This window comes from Lontra canadensis, unplaced genomic scaffold, assembly GCF_010015895.1.
Source record: "Lontra canadensis isolate GAN:19392208 unplaced genomic scaffold, GSC_riverotter_1.0 scaffold25, whole genome shotgun sequence".
NCBI classification, from domain to species: domain Eukaryota; kingdom Metazoa; phylum Chordata; class Mammalia; order Carnivora; family Mustelidae; genus Lontra; species Lontra canadensis.
The window spans coordinates 11,703,140-11,728,975 of NW_022631019.1; the positions used below are offsets into that span (position 1 = coordinate 11,703,140).

Genomic DNA, 25,836 nt, shown 5'->3' on the forward strand with positions numbered 1-25,836 from the left:
CCCTCCATACAGACTCAGGACCTCTCAGGCGGGTGCCCTCACAGGTCCTGTGCTCCCGACACTGTCGGTCTCCCCTCGCCTGGCCACCCTCACAACTCCTGGGGTCCTGGCAGGACCATCCCTTCCTTCCAGAAGACTTTCTAAGTTTCCAGCCCTGAGCGGCTGCACTGGGGTTACGTTTAGGGCCCCATACATGTTCCCTTTGGAGGTGAGCTTGGGACAATTGTGATGAGATGGTCACCCAGGACACTCTGTTTAAAGAGGCCCCTCTTCCCTCCTCCTGCCCTGGACTGCGGGCTCCCGGAGGGCAGCAGCTGACTTCCACTCTTTCCTTCTGCAGCTGCAGGGCCTGACCAGTCCGGGAACATCAACAAATACTTGTGGGACAAGGGGAGAACATATGAAGCCTCACAGGCCCGGCTAGAGAGAGTCCGAGGAAGTCTAGACCTGTAGGACTGTGGGACTTCACCAAGGCTGCAGAGCTGCCCGGGGGGGTGGGGGCGGGGTGCCACCGAGGCCTCCGTGGAGTCTGCTGTCATGTGGCTTGGCCACGGACACAGACTCGGCGTCTCCTTGCAGCAGGAACCCTCCAGAAGGCGGAGTCCCATGGAGGAGCCGGGGAGAGGGGGTTCCCCCACGGGCCTGAGGCCCCACATCCCTGGTACAGAGAGTCTGTGGCTGGCTGCTGGGACCCAGGCTTCTCCCTGGGCTGTGCTCATTTAACTTTTGCAAGTATCCATCTACATGTAATTTAAAACAGGCTTTGGGTTGTTATTATGAAAGTAACATAAACCACCAACGTAAGTGATCTAGAAGGCCGGGAAATGGAACGAAGGAACGTTGCATGTACACAGAGCAAAACCAGTGGAGCTTAAAACCTGTCTGGAGGGCGAAGGCCACAGCTGAAGGAGCCGGAGAACACGGTGCTGTCTACGCAGGCAAAAGACACACGTGCACCAAGCACACGGTGTGTTTTGCAGGAATCATGAGAACGGAAAGGAACACACCAAACCCATTAAAATGGTCCTCTGTAGGGAAGCCGGATGGGAGTGTGGAACGCGGGGTAAGAGGGAGTAAATGAATGAAGATATGAACCGATGCAGGGATGAATGAATGAATGGGTGAATGAAACAAGAGAGGGGGTATCGGTGCGCCCTTAAAGATAACACGCCTTGAACGAGAATGGTTTACGCGGCCTTCTGCTCCCGAGGGTCTCCCTCGTTCGGTTTTAAAATGAAAAAGAAGGCCGAGTCATAAGAGCGAATGCCTCCTCTGTGGCAGGACACCGTCCAACAGCTCTACGAACCGGGTGTTCCGTCCTGTGGACGGGGAACCGACTCGGGAAGGTGCTTGGCGGCTGTGGCTGTGAGGCACTTGGCTCCTCTGTGGGCTCTGCCATGGGCGCGCTGTGTGGGAGCCTGCGCTGGGCCTCAGTCTCCTTCTCTGTAAAAGGGGAGCTGTCCGTGCTTGTGGGGAGGACCGCGGCTGACCACAGCACCCATCCTGGGGCTCTGCTCTGCACCCCCGGGAGCCTCCCCACCAAGTCCGGGGCCGTTTGCCCTGGTAGCTCGGTACCTTTCCCGGGTTGTTCTTCTCCACCACGCCGTCCCGGTCTGCATCCACATCCAGGGAGATCTCTGGGGACAGACACACGCGTGAGTCGTGGAGCCTGCCAGACAGGGTGGGGTGGGGAGAGGGCCGGGGGGAAGCCCTGTGCAGCTCACACGTTTGCTTGGTCCCTGGGTCCCTGGAAGGGGAGGGTCTTGCTGCCATCTCAGGCAGCCTCCTGCCCCAGCCCCCCACCGCCCGATGGAGGATGTAAGTGGACACTGTGCCAACCTCACACATGACAGCCTGGAGAGGGGCGATCACATAGGGCAGGGATCCCCCCAGCCTTCATGGTTCTGCAGACGGTTCTGGGTGGTGGGTGGGATGAGCCCCATGAGATAGGTCCAGGAGACTTGGCTCAGAGACGCCAAGTCACGTGCCCCGTGTGGACAGGAGGCATTAGCGGAACTGGGGCATGTTGTGTTTGGCCTGACCTGAAGTTCAGATTTTGAAAACTTTCATAGGCGTCCCTGACTGCCTTTCTCCGTCTGTCCTGGCAGTGTGCACACATGCACGCGTGTGATCTCTTCTAGAACTTCCGCCTCCCATCGGGGTTTTACCTTGGATGGGAAGCTGGGTCTCCAATCCCTCCTGGTCTGAGGGTGCCTGAGAAAGCCAGGCTCTCAGATAGAGGACTCAGTCTGGGGTCCCTATTTATTCTTTCTCTTGGGGAAGGGCTATTTGGTATCTCTAGGCCTGTCCTAGGGACCAGCTTCATGGAAACCATGTGAGGCAGCGAAAGGAGCCCAAGATTAAGTGTTAGACAGTGCTGGGTTCAAACCCTGGTTTTCTGCTTATAAGCTGTGTGACTTTGGGCAGGTTGGACAGCCTCTCTGAGCCCTAGTTCCTCTACCTGCATTGGAGGATGTCTAGCAGCATCCCTGGCCACCACCTGCCAGATGCCAGTGACATCCCCTAACTGCAACAACTGAAATGTCTTCAGACATTGCCAAATGTCCCTTGGGAGGCCAAATGGCCCCCCGAGTTAGAGACTAACAGGACAGGGCAGGGCAGGGCTGAGGAGTCGTCCCGAGGTGATGGAGTGTCACACAATGGATGAACTGAGTCCAGGTCTTGGAAATGCCCTGGCCTCACGCAGAGCATGAGTTGGACAGAGGCGGGAGCTGGGTGGGAGTGAATGCATTCCTGGTCTGTCCCCTTGGCAGGCGTGCTCTCTCCCTGGATTGGGTGGGGAGGAGGGTCCTGGCACAGGAAGGGCTGCTGATGTCACCCTTCCTGAGGCAGCTCACCCTGGGGATAATACACAAGTCCTCTCTTTGCTCACAGCCTGATTCCCTGAATGTGGCTTTTCTGGGTCTAGAAGGAGGCAGGACAGGGGAAACTCTCAGGGCGCTTGGTCCTTTGGGAGAGGGAGCACCCCAGCGTCCCAGCCTCTGCAGCCCGGCTGTCAGTTGGGTGCCATAGGCCGCGATTATTAGATAAGCTCGTCCTATCAATCCCATCTGTCAAAAAATCATCATTGAGCATCCCCTCATTCCAGGCGCTCTACAGAGCTTGGGGGGCCCAGCGGTGGGCATTCGGGACACCTGCCTACCCTGGAGTCCCCAGTCTGATGAGATAAATATTATTATTGCCACGACTGTAGAGATGAGCGAACCCAGCCTTCGAGACGTCATCTGTCAGCAAACTGGGCTGATAGATAACCTGGAGGCTGGCTCAGGGTAGGGATATTCTCCAGGCCAAGTGGGGAGGCAGGTACCGCCAGCTGCTGTTAAAGAGATTGAAGGCTCTGATGGAGGAACAGTATTGATTTTGGCTTCCAGACCTTCATGAACTTTCCAACTGGACACCCCCCAGTGAGTGTTGCCTTTCAGGGAGGTTGGCTTCCCGAAGCTCCTCCCTGGGAACCAGCCACAGTCCTGGGCTCCCTAAGGAACCCCCTGTCTTTGCTTTTCCAGGTAACAATCTCTTCTGTGTGTGCAGTTCCCTTCTCCCGAGGCAGAGTGCCTCTCATCGCGTGTTCTCCCCTTAGTCACACCCGCAGAGACGACTTACCACTACCGCACAGATGGGGAGACCAAGGCATCCTGCAGGGAAATGCCCACAAAGTCTCCAGAGAGTGGAAAGCCAGGCATCCCATTCCAGCCTCTGACTCCAGACCCCTGACCTTGGCCCGTTTCCTCTCCACTGACTCAGGCTGATCTCCACCTTGGGATGTTTCTAAAAGCCAAGTCCGCCGTCAAAGACCCAAGGCTTATTCCCCTTAAGGCCATTCCCAGGGGAGCTGGCCACATCCCTACCCTGGCAGCCCTGGGACTTTGGTCTCTAGTTCAAGGTGACAGGACACCATGGCTGTTGGTGGGTCCACGGACACAGTGGGCCACAGGAGAGAAATTACGAAGCACTTAACTGTGTCTTCCTTCATGATAAATTCCTTAAATTTAAAAATTTTGTCGATGTAGGGGCGCCCATGTGACTTAGTCGGTTAAGCCTCTGACTTCTACTCAGGTCATGATCCCGGGGTCCTGGGATCGAGCCTCACATCGGGCTCTAGGCTCAGCAGGGAGTCTGCTTCCCCCCCCCTTCCCCCTGCTCCTTCTCTTTCTCTCAAATAAATAAATAAAATCTTAAAAAAAATTTTTTTTTAAATAAAAATTTTATCGATGGAATATTTGCACAAAATGCAAAACAAAACAAAACAACTCACACACAAAACAAGCAAACTGCAAATAGCACCAAACACCTTCTAAAAAATAGCAGTTTCCTGCCCATTCTATCCTCTCACCTGCCTTAGGAAATCTCCAGAATATCGAGTCTTATGCTTATTGCTCTCCCTTGAGACAAGTTTTAACTTTAACTTCAGACAAGTTTCACTGACTTCCTGTTATAAAATTCAGACATGACGTCATCGGGCTCTCTTATCACCCACCTCCCAACCGCCCAGGCTCTTCCCCTTCAAAGTTCCCTCCAATGTTGCATTTAACTAGATTTCCGCAGAGATGATCCTTGCAGGGACAGAGGACAGGGCCATCGTGACCCACCCAGAGTTCTGTCGTCTTGAGATAGCTCTGTCTTCCCTGAAGGGGAGGGGGGTGAGGACAGCTGTTTCGGGGCATCTGGGCTCCAGATGACATTTCCCAGAGGCTCAGAATCCTACCTCAGCTCCCCAGAATAGCCCCAAGGGGTCAGGTGGCACCTGGGGTGTGGGGCAGATTTATGGGAAATGTCACTGGGATTGAGTTCAAGGTAGTCTGCCCTGAGAATCTAGACACCGAGGCTTTAGGCTTGACACAGAGGCATAAGCATTTTGGCAGGCTGCTGGCCCCCAGGGGCAGGGGCAGGGGCAGCGTGCCTGCCCTTCTTACGTAACCGGGCAGCACGGGGTGTGGTGGGGAGGCAGGACTTTCTCCCCCACAGCCAACTAGGGCAATCAGCCTAGGCTCTGGGGAGGGGGCACAAGAAATGAGGTCCTTAGGATGAGGCTAATAATTCTCAAGGCTCATGTCCTGCTCCTCTTGCCAGAACCACAGCCAAGACGGGGAGACCATTCTTCTGTCTCCCACCCCTCCCTTCCCCCAGTCCCCTTCACAGGAAGGACTTTGCAACTCAGTCCTACCCGGAGTCTTGAAGGCCGTCAATGGGCTCAAAGCCTTGGTTTTACAGCTGGGAGAAAGTGAGGTCCCAAGGGGCGGGCTACTTGGTGAGGTCACACAGCATGTCCTTGGCAGGACTGGGAGCCGAGCCCCAGGGCCTGGTTTGGCCAAGGGCACCATGGATTTGTTTCCAAGTCCCAGGAGGAAGACTGAGGGACAATAGGGTTCTTCAGCTTTGCCCAGGTGGAAGGAAAATGTGGCTACCCCAAGCAGAAGGGCGAGAAGAACGAGTATTGACTGAGTGTCTACTCCAGACCCCATGATCGGATCTCCGTGAGCACTGTGCACAAGGGCACTGTGGGTCCCTCGGGGCAGGTGAGGAATGTGGGGCTCAGGGCAGAGCTAGGGTTTGGTGGACTCTGATATATCCCTGGGGGGGGCAGCCCCTTATCCCGGAACTTTTGGGGTATTCCTTGCCTCTGAGGTGCCCTCCCTAGGAAGGGGCAATGATTACTCAGGACTCGGGGCTCAGGGCCCCTGGGATAGATGCCTGAGAAAGACAAGACCCAGAGGGTCAGACAGACCAGCGGGCCCTAAGGGGAACCAATTTCCCCCAGGGTCCCTGGTAGAACAGGAAATGTAAGTTCAGCGGGTGAGGTTTCCGCAAGACTTTATTTCAGCAATGTAAGTGACTGTCTTCTATTCTGGAATAATTCCTCTGTCTACTTTTTAAGTGTGAAAAATGTTAGAATGATGGTGATAGTTGTTGGCAAATTATTTTATTTATATTTTATAAATAAATATTCACATATTTTTTTCTTTTTGGCCAAGCACCAACAATGTCAGGCTTATTACTGGGGGCGGGGTGGGCACTTTACTGGTCTGTGGAACCTGCTGTTCCCTCGAGCACAAGCTCCCCAGTCCTTCGGATGAGAGGGGGGGTCCGGTCCTGCCTCCTCACGGGGCACTGTTTTGCCATCTATCCTGTCTGCCTGGCTTCGGGGGTAGACTCGCTCATGGTGGCGTCAGCCCTCTGGGACCACTGGCCACTGCCCTTCCTGCTTATGTCCCCAGGTGTCCCCGTCTCTGTGGGATTAGGTTTCCTCAGGGCAGGTCATCTGAGATGCCCAGGGGCCGTGTGTGCTTGTGAGGACCCTCCTCCGGGGTCCCGCCCCCGAGGGTGTCCCGAGGAGCCTAGCCCAAGGCCGGGCACTCCCTCCGTGCAGAAAGAGGGTCAGGGTGACCAGCAAACAAAGCCCACCGGGGAAGAAGCTGAGGGTGGAGGTACATTGCTGCTACTCTGGTGGTTGGAGGAGGAGAAGCTGAGTGGGAACTGGTTGTTTTGGGGAGAAGTTCTGAGACCTCTTATCTATCCTGACCATAGTTGGAAGAGAAGATTGAGACCGTGACAGTGAAGGAATGGAACTGGGCACACAGTTGGCGCTCAAGAAAGGTCGAGTGTTTCTCCTTCTCCTCTTCGAAGCACCCAGCACCGTAGAGGACCCAGAGTAGGTTTTGAGTAAGTGCGAGACATTTTTGCAACTTTTAAAGCTCTCCGCACACGGCTGGTTCTCAGCAGCTGAAAGTTTTCTCGCCCTGCCATGGGGCAGCTCGGGCAATGCTAAATCAGGCTGGACAGACAGAACGACCTCCTGACATGTCCTCCTGGCTTAAACATTATGTAATTAAGATGAAAAGGAAGATGTAAAAGTAACACCTCACCTGCAGAAGAGGGGAATGTTGGAAGAAAGCCACACTGCCCGAGCCCTGGAACCTGGGCAGGGGAGTGCTGGGCAGATGGGAAGAGCCCAGAGAGGGGGATCGTCCTGAGCCCCGGACCCAACCTTCCAGGGAGATGCTGTGTGACTTTGAACAAGTTCCCTAACCTCTCTCGGCCTCCCTGTCCTCCATGCCAGATGAAAGGCTTGGACTAGGTGAGTTAAGGAACCAGGCTGCCTCTCTGTGTTCCCAGGGCAGGGTCTAGGGAGGGCAAGGGGGTAGTCCCAGCAGACTGCCCATTTCCCTCACTATGAGGGACAAGCTCTTCTCCAGGCTGCAGGGGAGAGGCAGGGGAGGAACAGACTCTGCTCTTTTTTCTCAGTGGCCCACAGAGCCTGGGTGGGGATGCTGACATTGGGGGCGAGGTGCTGGCAGACCAGGGTACGCCTCCTCCTGCAGGACATCCCTCACCCCTCATCCCTCACAGAAGGGCCTGGGCACCCGTGGCATCACTTCTCAGGCCTGCATTATTCAGAGGAAGCTCCGAGTGTCAGGTCTGCAGCACTGGACTCAGGCCAAGTGCCGCTGAGAAGGGCAGCAGGGTCAGCCCCCGGGGAGCAAAGCACCCAGGCCGCAGTCACACCAACTTACCGATGGCTGTGAGGAAGAGCCCAGCCTGGTCAATGGGCATAGTCCCCTCCTCCTCATAGTAGTTGACAGTGACCTTGGCAGGGAAGGTGGTGCATTGGGAGGGAGAGAAGAGCAGAGATCACAGATCACAGGCAGGAAAATCTGCGGAGACCCCTCTCCCTGATTCACCCCTCACAGCCTGTCAAGCCAAACACAGAAACCCTCTCCTCCAGGAAGCATTCCTGGGTTGGTAGGCTGCTTCTCTCAAATTATCCAACAGATAGGGGGCTCCCCTCTTCTTAGAGGGCATTAGGGTACTGACTGGGTACATTAGGGTACTGACTGGGTACATTAGGGTACTGGTGCATTCTGCTGCCTACCCCGCTCCCATATCTGCCATGGCATATGACTTGCTCCTGCTAAGCAGCCAGGGGTAGGGCTGAGGGGTTTTCTTTAAATAATGCCCAGTGCCATCACTGCCACGGGGCGCATCGGAAGTTCATAACTACAGAACCCAGCAAAGAGACGTCAGGTCTCAGCTTTACCACTGGGCAAATTGCCCTACTGCGTGGCCACTCAGCACCCCATTCAATATAGGAGGAGGCCAAGGACATTTGTGGCTGTAACTTCCAGTGATTCTAATACATCACTCAGCAGCCCACAGCATTAACATTCCATGAAGCCATCCATCCACGGTCTGGCCCTGAGTCTCCGTGTCCAGTAGTCACCAGCCACAGGGGTGTCCCGTGGCAAATCTGATCTGACATGTGCTCCAAGTGTGACACAGACTTGGTGTAAAAAAGGACATGCGGTATCTCATGGATTTTTTTTTTTTTATATTAGCATCATGTCAAAATAATAATACGTGATCTATGGGGTTAAGGAAAACGTACTATAAAAATGGAGGCCGCCTGTCTCTTTCTGTTCTTTGAGAATGGATGCTAGGAACGGGGCAGTGACAAGTGTGGCGCACGTTCTGTCTGAGTTGGGTGACGCTGCTTTAGCCCCGCCCCCGGTTCCCGCTGCCCTCGCCCTCGGAGGGCGTCCCTAGCCAGGGTACCTTGTCACTGCTGGCCTCAGCGCTCGCCTGGCTCATGGTGACCCGCAGCGTGGTGCTGGGCGACAGGAGCCAGCGCTGTTTGCCGTTGGTGGCCACCTCCTCGGCCTGCCCGTCGCGCACCACCTCCACGCGCACGCGCTCGGAGTGCTTCAGGCTGAAGGTCCGGGCCTCGGCGGGGGCCGCGCTGTGGGGAGAGAGGAGAGTGGGTCATGGTGCCGGGAGGATCCCAGGGCAGGTGGGACGAGAGGTTTCCAAAAAAGACTCCTGTGCGGGGGGAGGAAGCTGCAGCGGACCCCTGGGAGAGCCAGGTCTGGGGGACCCCCAAGGACCCAGCTGCACCACAGTCTCCCCGTAGTGGGGAGGACACTGGGTAGCAATACAGAGCCCTGGGGGCTGTCTTCTATCCACCCAGCCAGCATGTTCAGGGGCGGGCCTGGGGATCTGAATTCTTAACAGGCTTCCTGGTGCTTCTGATGGGCCGCCATGTGGGGCCCTAAGGGTGTGGGTACCGAGGCTCAGACCAAAAAATGAATTTGCACCAAAGGCAGCGCCCACCCCTGATCCAGGATGTGAACTGCAGGCAGAGGAAGGGCACAAGGCAGGTGTCACAACGCTTGCCCAGGGGAGGAGCCTGGGACTTGGGTCCTCAAGGGGCAGCGATGGGTTGGCTCTGTCACAAGGATCTCTCCCTCCCGCCACACATTCCTCTCCCAGCTTGGAACTCCCTTCTCTGAGAGTCATTCCTAGGGGCTCTGGAGTGGTTTTTCTACAGATGGCTGATAGTTTGGAATTCTTTTATTTTTTTTGTTTAAAGATTTTATTTATTTGTCAGAGAGAGAGAGAGAGAGCGCACAAGCAGGGGGAGCAGCAGGCAGAGGGAGAAGCAAGCTCCCCGCTGAGCAGGGAGCCCGATGTGGGGCTCGATCTCAGGACCCTGGGATCATGATCCGGGCCGAAGGCAGAGGCTTAAAGGACTGAGCCACCCGGGCGTCCTAGTATCCTTGGAATTCTTGAAAAGCCATGAAGATTTCAGGGCAGGAAACGGACTAGTTTGATTCAGTTGCTGTAGGCACGTGTATGTGCCCCCAAATTCACATGCCAAAGTTCTTTTCCTGCCTGACATGACTGCATTTGAAGAGAGGGCTTTCAGAAGATAGCCTTAAATGAAATCATGAGCGCGAGGTCCTCTCTGATCCGACTGGTCGCCTTGTAAGAAGGGGAAGAGAGATAGTTCTCTCTCCCATGCTACAAGGAAGCCTGTGTGAGCTCACAGCGAGAAAGCGGCCGCCTGTGAGCCAGGAAGAGGTCCCACCCCAATAGGACCATAAGGGCCCCTGATCTCCGACTTCAAGCCTCCGGGACTGTGAGAAATTCATTTCTTTGTTTAAGCCACTCAGCCCGAGGTTATTTTGTTACTGCCTAAGACACTGGTTTAAGCGGAGGTGACAGGAAGGATGGGGAGCCTGGGGGAGGGAGGTGTCCAGGGCAGACAATTTTGCTAAATCCATCCCCTGGTCTGAAGGTTCCCAGAGGCTGAAGAGGGCTCAGATGGATTTAGGTGGGATTCTCATGGGATTTGGGACTAAGACGTAGGTACAAGTGTCTGCCTCAGAGCCACACCTGCTATTTGGAGGGCCGTGCCTTCCTGGGTTCCAGAATAGTCTTCCGCTATGTTTGGGCATCGGAATCATCCAGGGGTACAGTCTAAGTCTCCGGGTTTGTTTGCTTGGCTTTTCTGTTGGTGTCGTTAAGGCTAGAGATTAGTAGATCCTTTCCCTGGAGAGTTTGACTGGCCGGGTGGAGGTTCGGCTGGGCAGCTGTGGCCAGGGGTTGGAGTGGTTCTCCAACCAGTGGTTCCACCAGCTGGTTCTCCCAGCTCAGCAGTGTCACCTGGAATGTTTTTCTGCAGACAGATTGCCCGGCCCCTCCTCTGAGTTTCAGATTCAGTAGGTCTGCAGTGGGGCCCGAGAATTTGTGTTTCTACCATTTCTAGGAACGGTTGGTGATGCTGGTCCAAGCCTATACTCTGAGAACCACTGGTCTGGACAATTCAACCATGTGGCCTGGTGGTGAGAGCCCTGGAGTGGCCGGGGCCATGAGTGTGAGTCACGCAGGGTCTCTCTGATGACCCAGGCTACCGACAGTGGCAGAGATCACTGGTCTTGGGTGGGCACTGCAGGAGAGTGTGGACCAGGGTCTGGCAGTCCATGCCTGGGCCTGGGAGAGGAGCTTGAAAGAAAAGCTCCAGGGCCACCCTATTTCTTGTCTATCTGCCCCTTTTTACATTTCCCAGCTCCTCCCGGGGCCACGGGGCTGATCAGAGGCTGAACACTTGTCGGCAGTGGTCTGCCACCTTCTGTCTGCAAGGCACTTTGCCTCAGTTTCACCAAGTGTGACATGGGAGCGTGGCACCAGGTCAGCTGGTGGCTGGCATCTGGGCAGCGCAGAGGGGGCAAGCCCTGGGCAAAGGGGTGAGGAGGGAGGCACGGAAAAGCTGGGGATCTCTTGGCTGTGTCCCCACTCTCCTTTAAGCAGAGTCACTGATGTCACCTGGTTTCACATATTGGGTTTCTGCATACAGTTCTATTTAGGAAAAAGAATGCTTTCTAAACTCATAGACAGGATGCGTTTTAGGGCGGGACACTGACCATAGCTGCTTTAAGTGATGCCTCCTGCTTCCTTCGTTCCTCTGGGCTGGTGAGAAGCTATGGGAGACCCCAGAGGCTCCGGGAGTTAGCGCCTGGGCCCCACACCCTCCTACCCCAGCACCAGCCCTGCTCTGAGCTGAGCAAACAGCTATTCTTGGAGAGGCTCTGGCAGAAGCAACAAAGGCAACCATTGTCCCCTACAGAGCCTGCTGGCTGCCTCCCTCCCCAGGAAGAACCGCTCAGAACTCATCCCCCAGAAACCCGAGAACCAGGAGCTGGGGGGGGGAGGTGCCTCAGTGGTCCCAGGGGGCTGCAGGGAGGGGCCCAGGATGGTATTGAGGGAGAGAATGACGGTATTGATAGTGGCCAGGACCTCCAGTTTATGGGACGGAGGCTAAAGGTAGCGTGCCTGGGACAGGCTGCCAGTCCCCAGGACACATCTGTTCTGCCAACCAGTGCACCCCAGTGCCCTGGACAAGGCCACACCCTCCATATATTCTTCGGTGGGAATAAATGAATGATTGAACCCACCCTTTTTGGTTTCCCAAACTGTATCACAGAGGGATTAATAAAATGAAATCGGGCAACTTGCCTGCTTGAAAATATTCAGTGGCTCCTCGGTGGCAGACAATACAATAAAAGATGGGACCCAACCAGTGACATTCCGTCACTGGGTCCCAGCATGACTCTCCAGCCTCTGCAGCCTGCACTATCCCATGCAAATGCCCTTCCTTCTACCCTTCCTTTCCCTGACTTCTCTGCCAGGCAACTCACTATCCCTCCTTAAAGACCCAGCTCAATCCATTTGTCTCCATCCGTGTTTTTTCCTCTTGTAGGTCCTTGAAGGTGGGGGTTGTCTCTTTTTCCTGTTTCAGCCCCTGGCCCTGTCCAGGCTCACAGTAAATCTAGGTGTTTGCTGCGGGAAGGACTGGAAGAACAGGGCTTGCTTATGTGGTCACTCGACCTGCATTGGCTGAGCACTTCCTAAGTGCCAGACACAGTTCTCGGTGCTGGGGGCAGATCAGCAAAAGAGAACAGGTTCCCTGGGCCCATGGAGTACATGTTCTAGTGGAAGAGAAGAACTTTCCGTGGGTTACACAGCTGACGATGTGGTTTTGGTGGTGAGAATGGCTCTAACATAGAAGCAATGTGTGCCATGAAGCCCTGGCCTGCAGGTCAAGGAGGGCTTCCTGGAGGAAGTGGCATTGGAGCTGGGGTCTAACTCTATACTCTGAAGGACAGCAAGAATTCACTAGACCAGCGGATCTTAAATTTGGAGCGTGCATCAGCATTATCGGAAGGGTCTGTTAAAATACAGGTTGTTGGACCATCTTGTCTCTGACTCAGCTCATCTGGCGTGGGGCCCGGGAAACTTTCTTTTTCTCCCCCAAATTTGCAGAAGAACAATTGACAAATATAATTATATATATTTAACATGTCCAACACGATGCCTTGCTGTACATATACATCATGGAAAGAAACTACATTTCTTTTCCCAGTTTTATAATTCACTTAATGGCAAATTAACAACAGTCATCTTCAAAAGCTATGACGCTGAATGTGCTATCATTTCTTGAGGTTGATCAGATCCCTAGAATCCCAGGCACTTCCCACAGAAGGGGCAGGATATAAATCAGACTTGGTCTATCACCAGCATTTATCAAACCAGACCTGGGGAAGGACCAAGCCTGGCCACTTAGGCATGGTCTTAACATCGCAACTTCAGACTGCGTTTCTAACAAGTCCCCAGCTGCCGCTACTGCTGCTGATCCAGGGACCACAGTTTAAGAACCAGTGAACTGGAGAAAGGGAGGAAGAGGAGCAATTTCCAGGTGGCACCGACCACCTGGGTGGGGGCCGAGGTAGATGTTAGCCCAGTGTATTGGAGGGACTGGAGGGAGATCACTGTGGCTGCAGTTTTGTGGGGGGGGGGGGGGGGGGCGGCGGGTCAGGGGAGAGGACCTAGCTTGTGGTGAGGGGCTGGCCCTCCCCACCGAGGGCACCAAAGGCTTCTGGGGGCGGGGGTCATGATTGATTTTGCCCCGAGGACAGATCACCCAGGGTGCAGAGTGGGGAAAGCATTTCAGGAAAGCAACACCGGAAGGGGGGACTCAGGGAGAGGGCGACTCCACAGCTGTCTGGGTGAGTCATGATGGTGGTGTGGGACAAAGTGGTGGCTGGGGAAATGGAGAGAAATGGCTGGTAAACAAAGGAACTTTGAGCAAGACTGGAACGCAGTGTTGGATGTGGAAGAGGGTTGCTTCCTGAGCCCAGCCCAGGGGAATAGGCTTTGTGATCTAACAGCTGCTCGGCCCCACGTAGGGCCTCCGGGGAGCCAGTCAGCCTCTCTGGTCTTCACTCACTTAGTGGGGAGGTTACTGGTTTGGCCTTGCAGGCTTGGGGTGCCCACTCAGCCCCAGGCTGGAGGGTGTGATGTGCCCGCTTCTGGCTGGCGTCTGGCCCTCCCAGCTTCTCCACCTGTCCTGGGCCTCGTTAACACCAGCCAGGGATCACCGCCCCCCCATTCCCCCCGCTCCAGCGAACCTGGCTCCTGGCGCTGAGGGTGTGACATCCTGCCCTCCGGTCTTTGCAGGAGTCTGAGGGGTTGGCAGGTGCCAACCCGGCACGCAAGCCCAGGGTGAGCACCCTCAATGACGTGGATGAGAGGAGGAAGGTGAAGCCTCAGCTTGGCATGAAGGGGTCTGGAGCCCCGAGGTGGGTGGCTGCCTTGAAAAGGCCTTGCCTTCAGCAAGTCCCCTTCTCTGCCTGGTGACCTCAGCCGCCTCTCTCCCTGGACACTGGTGCTTCTAGCTGGCCCCTCTCCTTAGGGCAGAAACAATCAAATCTGTGATCACTCCCTTTCCAGACAGCTTCAAAAACTCCCCACTGCCTATGTAACAAAGCCCAACACCTGAGCCTCACAGTCAAAGCCCTGGTTTGAGCTCATACACTCTGCAGCCTTGCACTGTAGGCCACTGAGTCTATGCCCTTTCTGCCTTTCTGTCTGCATGTGTCCCAACAGTCCTGCCAGGCACCGTTGCTCCTGCGTGGTATGTCCTGGTCACACTGTGAACCCCTGTCCATGCTTCAGCTTGGTTGCCACCTCCTCCAGGAAGTCTTCCCTGATTCCATCTGCCAGGACTCCTCCCTCCCTCCCCACTTTGTTGATGCTTTAAACAGCACCTCAAACAAATGTTGTTCAACTTTTCTCTCCCGTGAGTGTTATGGATGCTTGGAGGCCAAAGCTCATCACTGTTTTAATAATATTACAATAATCCCAGTACTAATTCATGATAATGACTTACTGAGTGTTTATCATGCACCAGGCACTGGTCTAAGCCCTTGGCCCACGTGATCTCCACCCATCCTTTTGAAATCCCGGGAGGTCTGCGTCAGTATCATCCATTTTTACAGATGAGCGTGTCCAGACCACCAGAGTGTGAGCACTGGATCCGAGTCTCAGGGACAGTAACAGCCAAGTGCGAGGTAAACTCAAGCTCTCTGAACCCCTGGCCTGTCTGCTCCCTTCCCAGGGGGAGGTCCAGAAGTTACAGTCTTCCCTAAAGGTCCTCTAGATGGGGATGGGGAATCCTGGGCCTGGCTCAGGAGAGGAGCAAATGAGAAGCCCGAAGGAACCTCTAGAGACCCCTACTTATTTTGAAGGTGGGGTCTGAGGCCCAGAAAAGGAACACCGAAGGCTTGGGTGTGTGACTTAGATAGGCAGGCTTGGGCCAGTCTAAGCCCCTGGCCATGGAGCCTGGCAGGGCTAGGCAGGCAGAGCTGCCTCTGAAAACTGGCCTCCCCCTACCTCCCCCATCTAACAGGTGTCCCTGTCCAGCTGGGGGATTGACACAGTGGTGAGCTCCTGCCACTCTGCTTCCAACCTGGCAGGTCCTGTGGGCAAGAAGGGAAGCCTCTGCGGGACCCCAGTTGTGTCTGGGGCTGTGGGCTGCACACACAGGGTACCAGGTCCTCCTTAGAACCCTGCCTACCCCCGAGGAACTAGCCTGAAACCAGAGCTGCAAAACAGCTCCTGGCAAGACCTCCTTTTTAGGGTTGAGAATGCTGGGTGCTGTTCTAATTTATGAGGCCACCTGATCTGGCCTGATTCCTTAGTAGCAAGTGCTGCTCTGGCCAAGCTCGGCCACATGCCCTTGACCTTCCACTGGCCAGTCCAACAGTGCTCATCCCTTGAGGCTGGGGGTGGGGAGCTCAGCCCAGTGACAGGCCGATCTACATGCATCACTGGCCACATCCATCCATTCATTTACTAAGTGAAGGAGGCCTTCATTGATGTGAGGGTTGGAGGTACAGGGGAGTAAGGAAGGCAGCAGGTGTGAAGGGGACACGCCCCAAACATAAGTCCTTAGAAGGCAGCCTGGCAGAGTAGTCTGGGGCTGGGGTGAGGCAGTGCCATCATTTACCTGCTGTGCCAACTTGGACAAACGTTCCTTATCTCAGTTTCCCCAACGAAGGGGGCCAGCAACCGTAGCTAACTCCTAAAATTGTTGTGAGGTTTAAACACATGTAAATTATTAAATACATGTGAGATGAGTATGGAAGGTGTTAGGAAGGCAGTCTGATACAGAATATGTGTTCAATAAATGTTATCCAGTAATATTGAGTTAATAAGATCTGCAGGAGGAAAAATGGCATGGAGGCCCAAAAATGCTTGGGGCTTGAGATGGTGTGTCATGAAATGAGGGTAATGAAGAATGCTTCTCAGAGGAGGTGATGTGTGAGCAAAGCCTTGATGGATAAAGTGTCAGGCTTGCAGAGGTTTGGGGAATAGTACTCCAGACAGAGGGAAGAGCACATACAAAGGTCCTGTGGCACAAATGAGCTTAGTGTGGTCAAGAGCTAATAGCATCCACAAAATTAACGTGGCCAGAGTAGAATGTGTGTAGGGTAGTTGGCAGGAGATGGGATCTGTGAGGCAGGGCCTGGCACTCTCAGGGATGGGGACACCATGGCACCCCAGTTCTCTAATGCTTCTAACTGGATCACAGACCCCCCCACCCTTGGCCTTTGTCCTAAGGATACTTTCTAAAACACTCACACCAACCAAGGAACAAGAAGGAAGTCTAAGAAGGGTCAAGAGAGTGAGATGGTGAATTTTGATTCTCCAGGCTCTTCCCCAAGGTGGGGTACATCTCTGTACCCCTCCTTGTTTTCCCAGCATTTTACTGTGCTCGCTTCTCTTGCCCTGGTACCCTTGGCCAGCTTCTGCCTTGGGGTATCCCACGGGAGGGGGCGGGGGAATCACTCCCACCCCCCATCTCATCCTGATGTCAGCTATAATTAGGAGAATGCTCCGCAGAGGCAAGAGACCATTGTTAAGGTTGTCTGCGTCCTAAAGCTTCTGCAGGCTTTAGGAAACAGATCCTGACCTTTCTGCACCAGAGAGAAGGGTACGCCTCTGACTCCCCTGGACAGATGCGTAGACCAAGGGAGGGAGAGGAGAAGCTGTCTACACAGCCTGGTTTGTGGGTCAGTGGGACAATCAGGCACAGTGTGATCACCCCCGTTACCCGACTCCAAGGCTGCCCTTTCTCTGATCCCTCCTGGCTCTGGGGGTGTCTCCTCACGGAAACCAGAGGTGAACGGGGAGGTTGAAATCAACATGGAGAAGCCACTCTCTCTCTGCTCTCTCCAGCTGCAAGCCCGAAGCAGAGGGGGACCCGGGCCAGCCCCAGTGAAGAAGCATCTGGCAGGTAAAGGGACTGTCGGGGGAGATGGTGTGGACAAGGCGTACACGTGCCAGATCTAAGAGAAGATGCTTGGGATGGAGAGAAGGAAACAGCAAGTACCTTTAACAACTGCAAAGTAAATCTCTGGGAAAAAAACCGACTTCCTTTTTCTGTGCATTTATTTACTTATAGCTCACTGGAAACCAGCACGCAGAAAGTTCCAGGGTCAGGACATCTACCCCCAGGGGCCAGTGTGGCTGGGAGAGGGTGGGTCAACCACAGGGTCTGCTGAGGACCCCCCCCGTGTGGCCTCCTCACCCACAGCTGTGGCCCCCACTGTGTGTCTGTAGGAAAGGGGGCCATGCATACATCTCAGGAAAAGAGGCCCGAGCCCCTGGGAAGAGGAGGTGGGTGTTGAGACCTGTTCTCTCACTTTTGTCACAAGGGCAGTGAGGGATCCAAACACACTCCCTTAGTAGCTGGGCCCAGGGTCCACAAGGGTCCCTTGATGTCTCCTTGGAGACCCTGGGCAGAGGGGAAGACTCGTGTGGGATCTAGAGTCAGAACCTATATCTGGGTCCCGAAGGACTCTGTAGGAAGTGCAGGGTCGAAAGGGGGTGGGTGAAGGGTCTTGAGGCATTGGAGGGAGGAAGAAACACTGGCCGAGAGGGTCACCCAGTTCAACTTGCTAGTTTTAAAGTCACACACAATGCAGTGGAGGTTAAGAATTCAGGTTCTGAGTCAGACAGACCCGGACCCAAATCCTGTCTGATATTAGGCGACTGGCCTCACGTCTCTGAGCCTTGCTTCCTCATCTAGAAAATGAGATGATCTCAGCCTGACCCCCAAGGTCCGTGGCGAGGAAGAGACAAGAGAATGCATTTGGTTTCCAAGTGCTCACTAATATCCCCGCTATTATTAAAACGGACCCTAGCCCTTACCGCCACGGATACTAGGAGTGGCAGGAGGAGTAACAGCCCGTCTCCTTTGTTCTTAAAGAGGCTTCCTTCCACTCGACCAGTGGTTCTCAGCTGGAGGTGTTTTTGTCCTCCTCTAGAGGGCTGCTGCCATTATCTGGAGACATTTTGGGTCATCACAGCGACAGAGGACTTACTATAGGCGTCTAGAGTTTAGAAGTCAGGGATGTTGCTGAACATTGCACAGGACAGCCCCCCGCAACAAACGACTATCCGGCTCCAAATGCACTAGTGTTGAGGGTTGGAATCCCGGCCTGGGCTGTTCAGGACAGTGGCAACCAGGCACCTGTGTCTACTGAGAGCCCAAGATTCAGCGCGTCTGTACCAAGATGAGCCCTAAGTATAAAACACACATTGGGGGCGCCTGGGTGGCTCAGTGGGTTAAAGCCTCTGCCTTCGGCTCAGGTCATGATCCCAGGGTCCTGGGATTGAGCCCCGCATCGGGCTCTCTGCTCTGCGGGGAGCCTGCTTCCTCCTCTCTCTCTGCCTGCCTCTCTGCCTACTTGTGATCTCTATCTGTCAAATAAATAAATAAATAAATCTTAAAAAAAAAAGTAAAACGCATGTTGAATTTCAAAGACTTAGTATGAAAAAGACAATGTAAACTATCTCCTTAATCATTTTAAACTGATTAGATGTTGGAGTGCTAGTATTTTGGATCTCTTGGGTTAAATAAAATACACTATGAAAATTAATTTCGCCTCTTTATTGGAATCCTAAAAATTGTGGGTGATAGGAAATTAACGTATACCTGCGGCTCTCTTTGTAGCTGGCATGCTATTTCTGCTGGACCGTGCTGGTCTAGACCAAGCTTCTACTCTTGGGGGGTGGTGGGGTCTTAAGCGAAGGGCAGCTGGGGGACGGGGGTCATCGTGGCAGTGGGGGCTTTCTTGGGAAAGGACAAAGGGGATCATCACACCTCTGCCCCCTGCCAGAGGGAGGATGGTGGGTCCACCCCTCCCCCACACACTTCCCTACTGGGGCTGGGCCTCTATCTGCCAGGACAGGGGAAGGCAGGAGGCCTAAGGATGACCCCCCTCCCTTCTCCCCATCCTCCCACCAGAGGCACAATGCCAGCCTTTCAGGCTGCAGCGAAAGTGCTCCAGTGAACAAACAGGCGGGTCTAGGGACAGCTGAGGCTTAGAGACCTGAGTGCCTTGGCTCCCCGCCCGCTCCCTGGCAGTGCCTGGTTTAGGATTGGGGGTGGGGAACAGAGGGGAGCCCTTCCAGGCCACCGAGGCCTGGACCACAGTCCTCTGCTGTATTTTGACCCTCAGAAACCACCTTGAATTTCCATGTGCACAATTGAGGCCAGGGGCCAATGAGCAGAGAGGGTGCCTGTCTGCATGGTGACGGGACCCTTTGTCCTCACAGGAGGAGGCTGGGGCTCTAATGGTATCAGCGTGGCCAGAGCCTGATGAGGGGGTGGCAGGAGACTGGCTGGGCAGGGCTGCCAGGGCCACCGGAGGTGACCGAGGATGGGGTGGGGAGGGGGCGTGGGGAGAGGCAGGGATGGGATTTGGTGAAGGTCCTGGGGAGGCGGGTACTCCGGATGGCAGAATGATTTGGGGGCAATGAGACACATCGGCAGCTCCAGTTCAGCTCAAGGAACAGAGAGGTTAGGGGACCTGTTCAAGGTTATCAGCTTGGGGTCCCACCTTAGAGTCCGGCATGTTCCCTCCTGCCAGCGCTGGCCCATCCCACTCTAGCCATGCTTGCAGGAGAGGGCTGCTCCGAGAAAATGCTCACGGAATGATCCTGCCAGGGTCCCCCTCCACCCCTTTGCACACACCAGCCACAACTTCGCAAGGGTGACCCACAGAATACAGGAGGGGGGCCATGGGGTTCCCCTGTTTCCTGGGGGCTGGGGCAGTGGGGAGGGTCATGACTTCAATTTCCCCACCCTATCTCCTGCTATTTCAGAAACCCTGTATCCCGCCAAAATTTGTGGGCCAGAGAAGAGGGGGAGGGAACAGGGTGCAGTCTGGGACGCTCTTCTTCCAAAGACCCTTCCTCTGCACCCTGCAGCCTGGCAGAACCAAGTCCTCCCAAACTCCAGGGCGAAGTCAGGGGAAGGCATTCAGGGACATGGAGCTCACAGCCAGTGCCTGGGGACAGGCAACCACCAGCAGCCCCCACAGGGCGAAATTGGAGCCTGAGTAACCCCCAGGGCCAGATTCCACCCCAGGGCAGCTCCCCTCTGGCCTGGCCCTGGCCGCACCCCCCTCCTCCCAGCAGATCCTGGAAGAACTCAGCTGCTTTGAGGTGGGTGATGAGTCAGAAGGGTCTGAGAGGAAGGGGAGAGCCTAGGGGGGAGAAGGGAGGTGTTGAGGGGAGAGCAAGGGGAAAGACTAGGGGTCTCCCGGTTTGTTCTGGGTGAGGGGCTGCAGAGGGTCAGACCATGGGAAGACTGGGGTCCAGGGGAAGGGGTCTGGGAAAGGGGTGATGAGGGAGCTAGGTCTGTGTTAGGGTGTGTGAGAGGGTGTCAGGATTTCGGGGAGGCTGTTGGTTTGGGGGCAGTCGGTCTTCCGGGTGAGTTTCTTAGGATTTCTGGATACAAGGGCCTCAAGATGAGCAGCAACTCGCGCTGGAGGAAGTCCGTCGCGACCCCACATCCGAGGAGGGGCTCGGGTTTCTGGGATCGGCGGGGGGAGGGGTGTCTCCAGCGGTCTCAGGGGCCCCACTCACCTGTAGACATCGGTCCAGAGGTAAGTGCCCAGCACGTACACCGCCTCCACCCGGCTCCCGTACTGTAGCCGCACGGTCCGCTCGCGCAGCATCTTCCCGCAGTGCCGGTCGTCGCTCGTCCAGGTCGCGTCGGCCCGGAGCACCTGCCGGAGCACCTGCCGCAGGTGAGCCCACTCCAGCTGCCCGCAGTCGGGCTGCGCGCTCCGCAGTATTTATGGCCGGTGGGCGGGGCGGCCGCTTGGCCTCCGCTTCGCAGCAGAGGGCGGGCCCGTCCGTCAAGCGTGGCCACGCCCCCACCCTCCCCGCAGCTCCCCCAACCTCCGCACCACCGCCCGCGCACTCGTGTTCCGCATCCCCGGGTCTGTAATCGGGGTGAAGTCGGCGGTTGCCCATTTCCTCCTTTCCACGGCTGGTTTACTGACTCAGTATACTTTCGTGGGCCCCCAGCTACCGGGCGCCAGGACGCAGGGCCGGGCTCCCCTCCGGGCGCCCCCAGTTTTTCAGGGCAGATAATGCAGCGGTGGAGCTGTTACAGGGGCGAGGACAGGAAGTGGTGGTAGCCCAGAGGGAGTGGGCGCGCTAACCCGGCTTGGGGTCCGGACCTGAGCCTTCCTAAAGGAGGCGTTTGCAAACTAAGGGGAAGGGAGGAGAGGCAGTGTCCGGAGGAAAGCCAGGAAGCCAGAGACAAGCTGACATCCCCATCCACCCCCTATGATGAGGGAGAACCGGGAGCAGTTGGCAGGGGAACCCAGCAGCCTACAGGGTCAGAACGCCAAGCCAAGGCATCGCTGGCTGGGTGTGCAGTGGGAGCCTCAGGGTGACTTCTTCAGCGAGGAGGGGTCAGAGTGGACGCAGGTTACAAGAAGGAGGGAGTAGGCTGGAGGGCGTTCATGTTTGAGAAGAGGGTAGGGTTGCTGGGGGAATGGAGCCCTGGGATGGGGTGCCCCTGAATGAGCGGGTGGGGGCTTACCAGTGCCCAGAGCTGAGGCACACCCAGCCTCTGACCCCAGCAGCCTTCTTGAGATGGCCCAAATTAAGAGATGGTGAAGAGCCCGGCTGCTCATGGGCAGCCAGGATCTGGGAGGAATGTGGGTGGACAAAGGGGAAGGTCTGAGTTGGGTTGGGGTGGGGGGCATCTGCCCCAAAAGGCTCACTGAGCCAGAGAGACCCTGGTAACTTCTGATAGGAGTGAGACTCAGGAGACGGCAGCTACCTGCCAAAGAGGAGAAAGCTTGTGCACCTGGGAGCTGACTTTGAGGGTCCCTTGAGGGGGGGATCTCGTCTGAGCACCCCTCTCCCAGAATTGTTTTTGAGTCCCTACTATGTGGCAGATCCTGGGCATATGCCAGGGGTGCCCCCTTCCTGCGGATCATGAAGCATGACAACCTCATCTCACCCGCCCAGAAACTAGGGCCCTGGAGTTGGGGGGAGGAATGCTGCACCCCCACTGGGGCCCTGGCAGGTCACGAATGGAGCAGGATAGTGATAACGTCAGGCAAGGGGTGGTGATTGCCAGGAGAGAAAGAATGACAGCAGGCCCTTAATGCATTCTTCTCGCATGCCAGGTGCTGTCCCAGCGGCACTTTTCATGTATTAGAATTAGATCATTGTACCCTCCCCATAACCCTGCCACTTTCCAGATGAAGAAAGGGAGCCGCACAAATGTTAAGGAATTTGCCCTCGGTTAGGGCCAATTTAATGTTAAAACCTGCTTAACTATTAGGGCCTGCTTAGCCAGAGCAACTCCATATTGCCTAGGTAGCCATATGGTTTACATCCACGGACTTCATTCCGGGAATAAACGCCCCAGTAGTTCCTGGTATGGTCTGGGTATCAATTCCGGGAATAAACACCTCGACAATAGAAACCACATACCTTGGGTCTGCGGTTATGCCCTATAAAACCAGCCTGTGAGATCGGGAGGGGGTCGCTCTCTTCGGAGGCAGCCCTGGCCAGTCAGTCTGACTTCTAATGCTTGGCATAGAATAAGGCTTTGCATAACTTGCACTTTGCCTCAGTCTCGTTCCTTTGATAATGGACCCCAACACCCTCCACCTCCCAGCTCCCAAGAGGGGCAGAGCCAATGTAGGGACTTGTGTGGCCATGGGGGCAGGGGTTGGGGGACAGAGCAGGTCAGGGCAGAGATGGAATGCTGTCTCTTGATTGGTAGATGAAGAAACCCAAGTTCTAGTTCCTTTGTGGGGACGGCATCATGAAGCCCTGGACAATTCACTCTGCCCTTTGGGGACCTGTGAACGACTCAGCTCTCGCATAGGTGTGAGGATGGGATTAAAGGAGACAATGTGTGGGAAACACGAGCACAGTGCCTGGTACAAAGCAAGCAGTCAAGAGATGAAATTCCTACTCCTTCAAAAATCCAACCTGGACCCAGGGGACCCACATTCGGGTTCCTACCCCTGGCTCAGGGCCTGCAGTTGGGTCACGGCACTGGTCGGTGTGAGGGGAGCCTCCTGGTGCCCAAGGGTTTAAAATAGCTGAAGTGGTCACAGCTGTTGGGGGATTCGGGGCCGGAGGTCTCACACACCACGGCTGCTCCCACCGCTCCCCTGGGGCCCGGAAGAGCTGCAAAGGCATCTCATTGTGTCTTTTGGGGAATGCCAACAAAGAAGAGGCTTAGTGTGGGCCGCTTCCTGGCACTGATCTGCACCCTACACCTGCAACTCCATCTCCTGCCAAGTGTGTGGCTGGAGAGCCTGGGCTGGGAGGGCTCCTCTGAGCCGTTCTGTGCTATGATCCTGTCCCCGGGGGGTCTCCCTGTGCCAGGTCGTGGGGAGGTGACTCACATCACAGGCCTGCTTTGAGACGAGGGACAGATCACCAAGGACATAGTTCATGGAAAAATTTAAGAAGAAAGAAATATACAATGAATACCTGATTAGTATAGAAAAAGAAAAACAGATATGATTACCCAGGACCTCAGGACCAGAGATACCACTGTTAACTTTTTTTGAGTGTGATCTTGTAGGGCCCGCCCGGAGGCAGTCCGGTGCTGCTGTGGGTGATGATGCTGGCTGAGCCCTAAGTCTCTGCCAGGAGCCGCCCTGAGGGCTTTGCACCTCTTAGCTTGTTTAATCCTCCAACAACCCTATGAGGTGGAAGCTATTATTATTCCCAATTTGCACAGGGGAACCAACTGGCCTGGCAGTGAAGAGCGTGCATGGCCTTTGGACTTGGCAAAGCTGGGGTCAAGTCCAGTTCTGCCCCTCGCTAGCTAGGGGACCGTTCTGGACCTTAGCTGCTTCTTCCTTATAGGAGATGCTGGTGGTACTCAGTGTTAGGGCCGATTTAATGTTAAAACCTGCTTAACTATTAGGGCCTGCTTTGCCAGAGCAACTCCATATTGCCTAGGTAGCCATATGGTTTACATCCACGGACTTCATTCCGGGAATAAACGCCCCAGTAGTTCCTGGTATGGTCTGGGTATCAATTCCGGGAGTAAACCCCTCGACAATAGAAGCCACATACCTTGGGTCTGCAGTTGTGCCCTATAAAACCAGCCTGTGAGATCGGGAGGGGGTCGCTCTCTTTGGAGGCGGCCCTGGCCGGTCAGTCTGACTTCTAATGCTTGGTATAGAATAAGGCATTGCATAACTTTCACTTTGTCTCAGTCTCGTTTCTTTGATAACGGACCCCAATACTCAGCTGGCAGGGTTGTAAGGAATAACGAGGTGGTACAGACAGTAACATTCTTGGTGTACCAGAGCCTAGCTCCAACTAAGTCTAATAGATGGTAGTTATTTTCTAGATGCATATTTTGGACTGTACATGCTGTTCTATAACAATTTAAAAAACCTCTGCAATTTATCACGAGCATGTATTTCTAGGGTGCTATCATCCTCCCCCTTTATGGCGTCCAGAACTTCAGAGTTTGCTGATGAAAGCAAGGTTCTGATTAGCTAAGGAGACTCAGAGAAGGGGAGAGATTGGAGAGAGGTCATCCAGCCAGACAGCAAATGGAAGAATGCAGAGCAGGGTGTGGGTGGTATTTAGCGAGTGCCACCGTGTGCCAGGCTGTACTGGGCACCAGGTGTTTGAGACGTAAAAACAAGTAGCTGTGGCCATTCTTTTTTTTTTTTTTTTAAGACTTTACTTATTTATTTGACAGAGAGAGAGAGAGAGAGAGAGATCACGAATAGGCAGAGAATCAGGCAGAGAGAGAGGGGGAAACAGGCTCCTCGCCAAGCAGAGAGCACAATGCAGGGCTCGATCCCAGGACCCCAGGACCCTGAGATCATGACCCAAGCTGAAGGCGGAGGCTTTAACCCACTGAGCCACCCAGGTGCCCGTGCTGTGGCCTTTCTTGAGAAGGGGCGGGCAGGAGCAGAGGATTGCCCTTGATCACTGCTGGGGGAGGGGGAAATTTTCTTTACCCTCTGAGATTCTTTTAGCTGGTCTCAGACTCAAACCAGCATGAGAACGATTAACCAGAGAAAAATAAGCAAAGTTTAATAGTATGTGTAAGTTCTGTATACATGGGGGAGGTTCAAGGAAACCGAGTAACTCCTGAAGTGGCTCCATCACAGCTAAAGATGAAAGAAGATGTTGGGGTAGGGAGTCAGTTATGGGAGGTGACCAGGAAAAGCACAGTCAACAAGAGGTCAGGTTTTTAAGCAGATTTAAGTCCATGTCTTCTCATTGATAGACTTTCTAGAGACTTAGGATCATCCTAAATACCTCTTTCTGGTACAAAGAGGGAGACACCCTACAAATGGAACTTTCCCTTATACATATTAAATATCTTTTAGCAATAATTGCGCCTCGGATAAACCTCATTGGCTACGATACTGCCACTGCGCAAAGCTACATATTAAGTATCTTTGATGAAATGGTAACTTCTATTGATTCTTTAGAACTTCTCTCTCTCTCTCTCTCTCTCTTTTTTTTTTTTTTTGCAGATTTGTACATTCTAAAAAAAACCCCACAGTTTAGGGGTGCCTGGGTAGCTCAGTGGGTTAAACCTCTGCCTTTGGCTCAGGTCATGATCTTGGGGTCCTGGAATTGAATGCCACATCGGGCTCTCTGCTCAGCGGGGAGTCTGCTTTCCCCTCTCTGGCTGCCTATTTGTAATCTCTCTCTCTGTCAAATAAATGAATAAAATCTTTAAAAAAATAACCAGTTTAAAATAACAAGCATGCCAAAATGGCATATTTTGGGGTGACAAAGTTTGCTCCCCTACATCACCACTAGGCCCCCTAAAGCCACCCAAGCAGATTAGATCTGAGGCCGCTCTATACAGAAGTT

At 54.6% G+C, this 25,836-nt stretch overlaps 1 protein-coding gene, 1 non-coding gene and 1 pseudogene across 2 annotated transcripts in view; all 3 read right to left on the minus strand.

Annotated features, from left to right (window-relative positions):
- Positions 1 to 20,763, minus strand: part of PADI2 (peptidyl arginine deiminase 2) — a 41,143-nt gene extending 20,380 nt beyond the window's left edge. The window contains exons 1-4 of the mRNA XM_032863559.1: positions 20,575 to 20,763; positions 8,572 to 8,755; positions 7,533 to 7,605; positions 1,576 to 1,637 (exon numbers count right to left, since the gene is read on the minus strand). Coding sequence (XP_032719450.1) covers positions 1,576 to 1,637; positions 7,533 to 7,605; positions 8,572 to 8,755; positions 20,575 to 20,666 — 411 coding nt within the window. The 5' untranslated portion in view covers positions 20,667 to 20,763. The remainder of the gene's footprint in view (positions 1 to 1,575; positions 1,638 to 7,532; positions 7,606 to 8,571; positions 8,756 to 20,574) is intronic.
- LOC116871417 lies at positions 12,862 to 12,952 on the minus strand (annotated as a pseudogene).
- A 4,500-nt stretch (positions 20,764 to 25,263) lies between the features above and the next one.
- On the minus strand, positions 25,264 to 25,397 carry LOC116871402. Its single transcript, XR_004383376.1, has one exon. It is a non-coding gene; the product is annotated as a U4 spliceosomal RNA (small nuclear RNA).
- Positions 25,398 to 25,836: the final 439 nt, after the last annotated feature.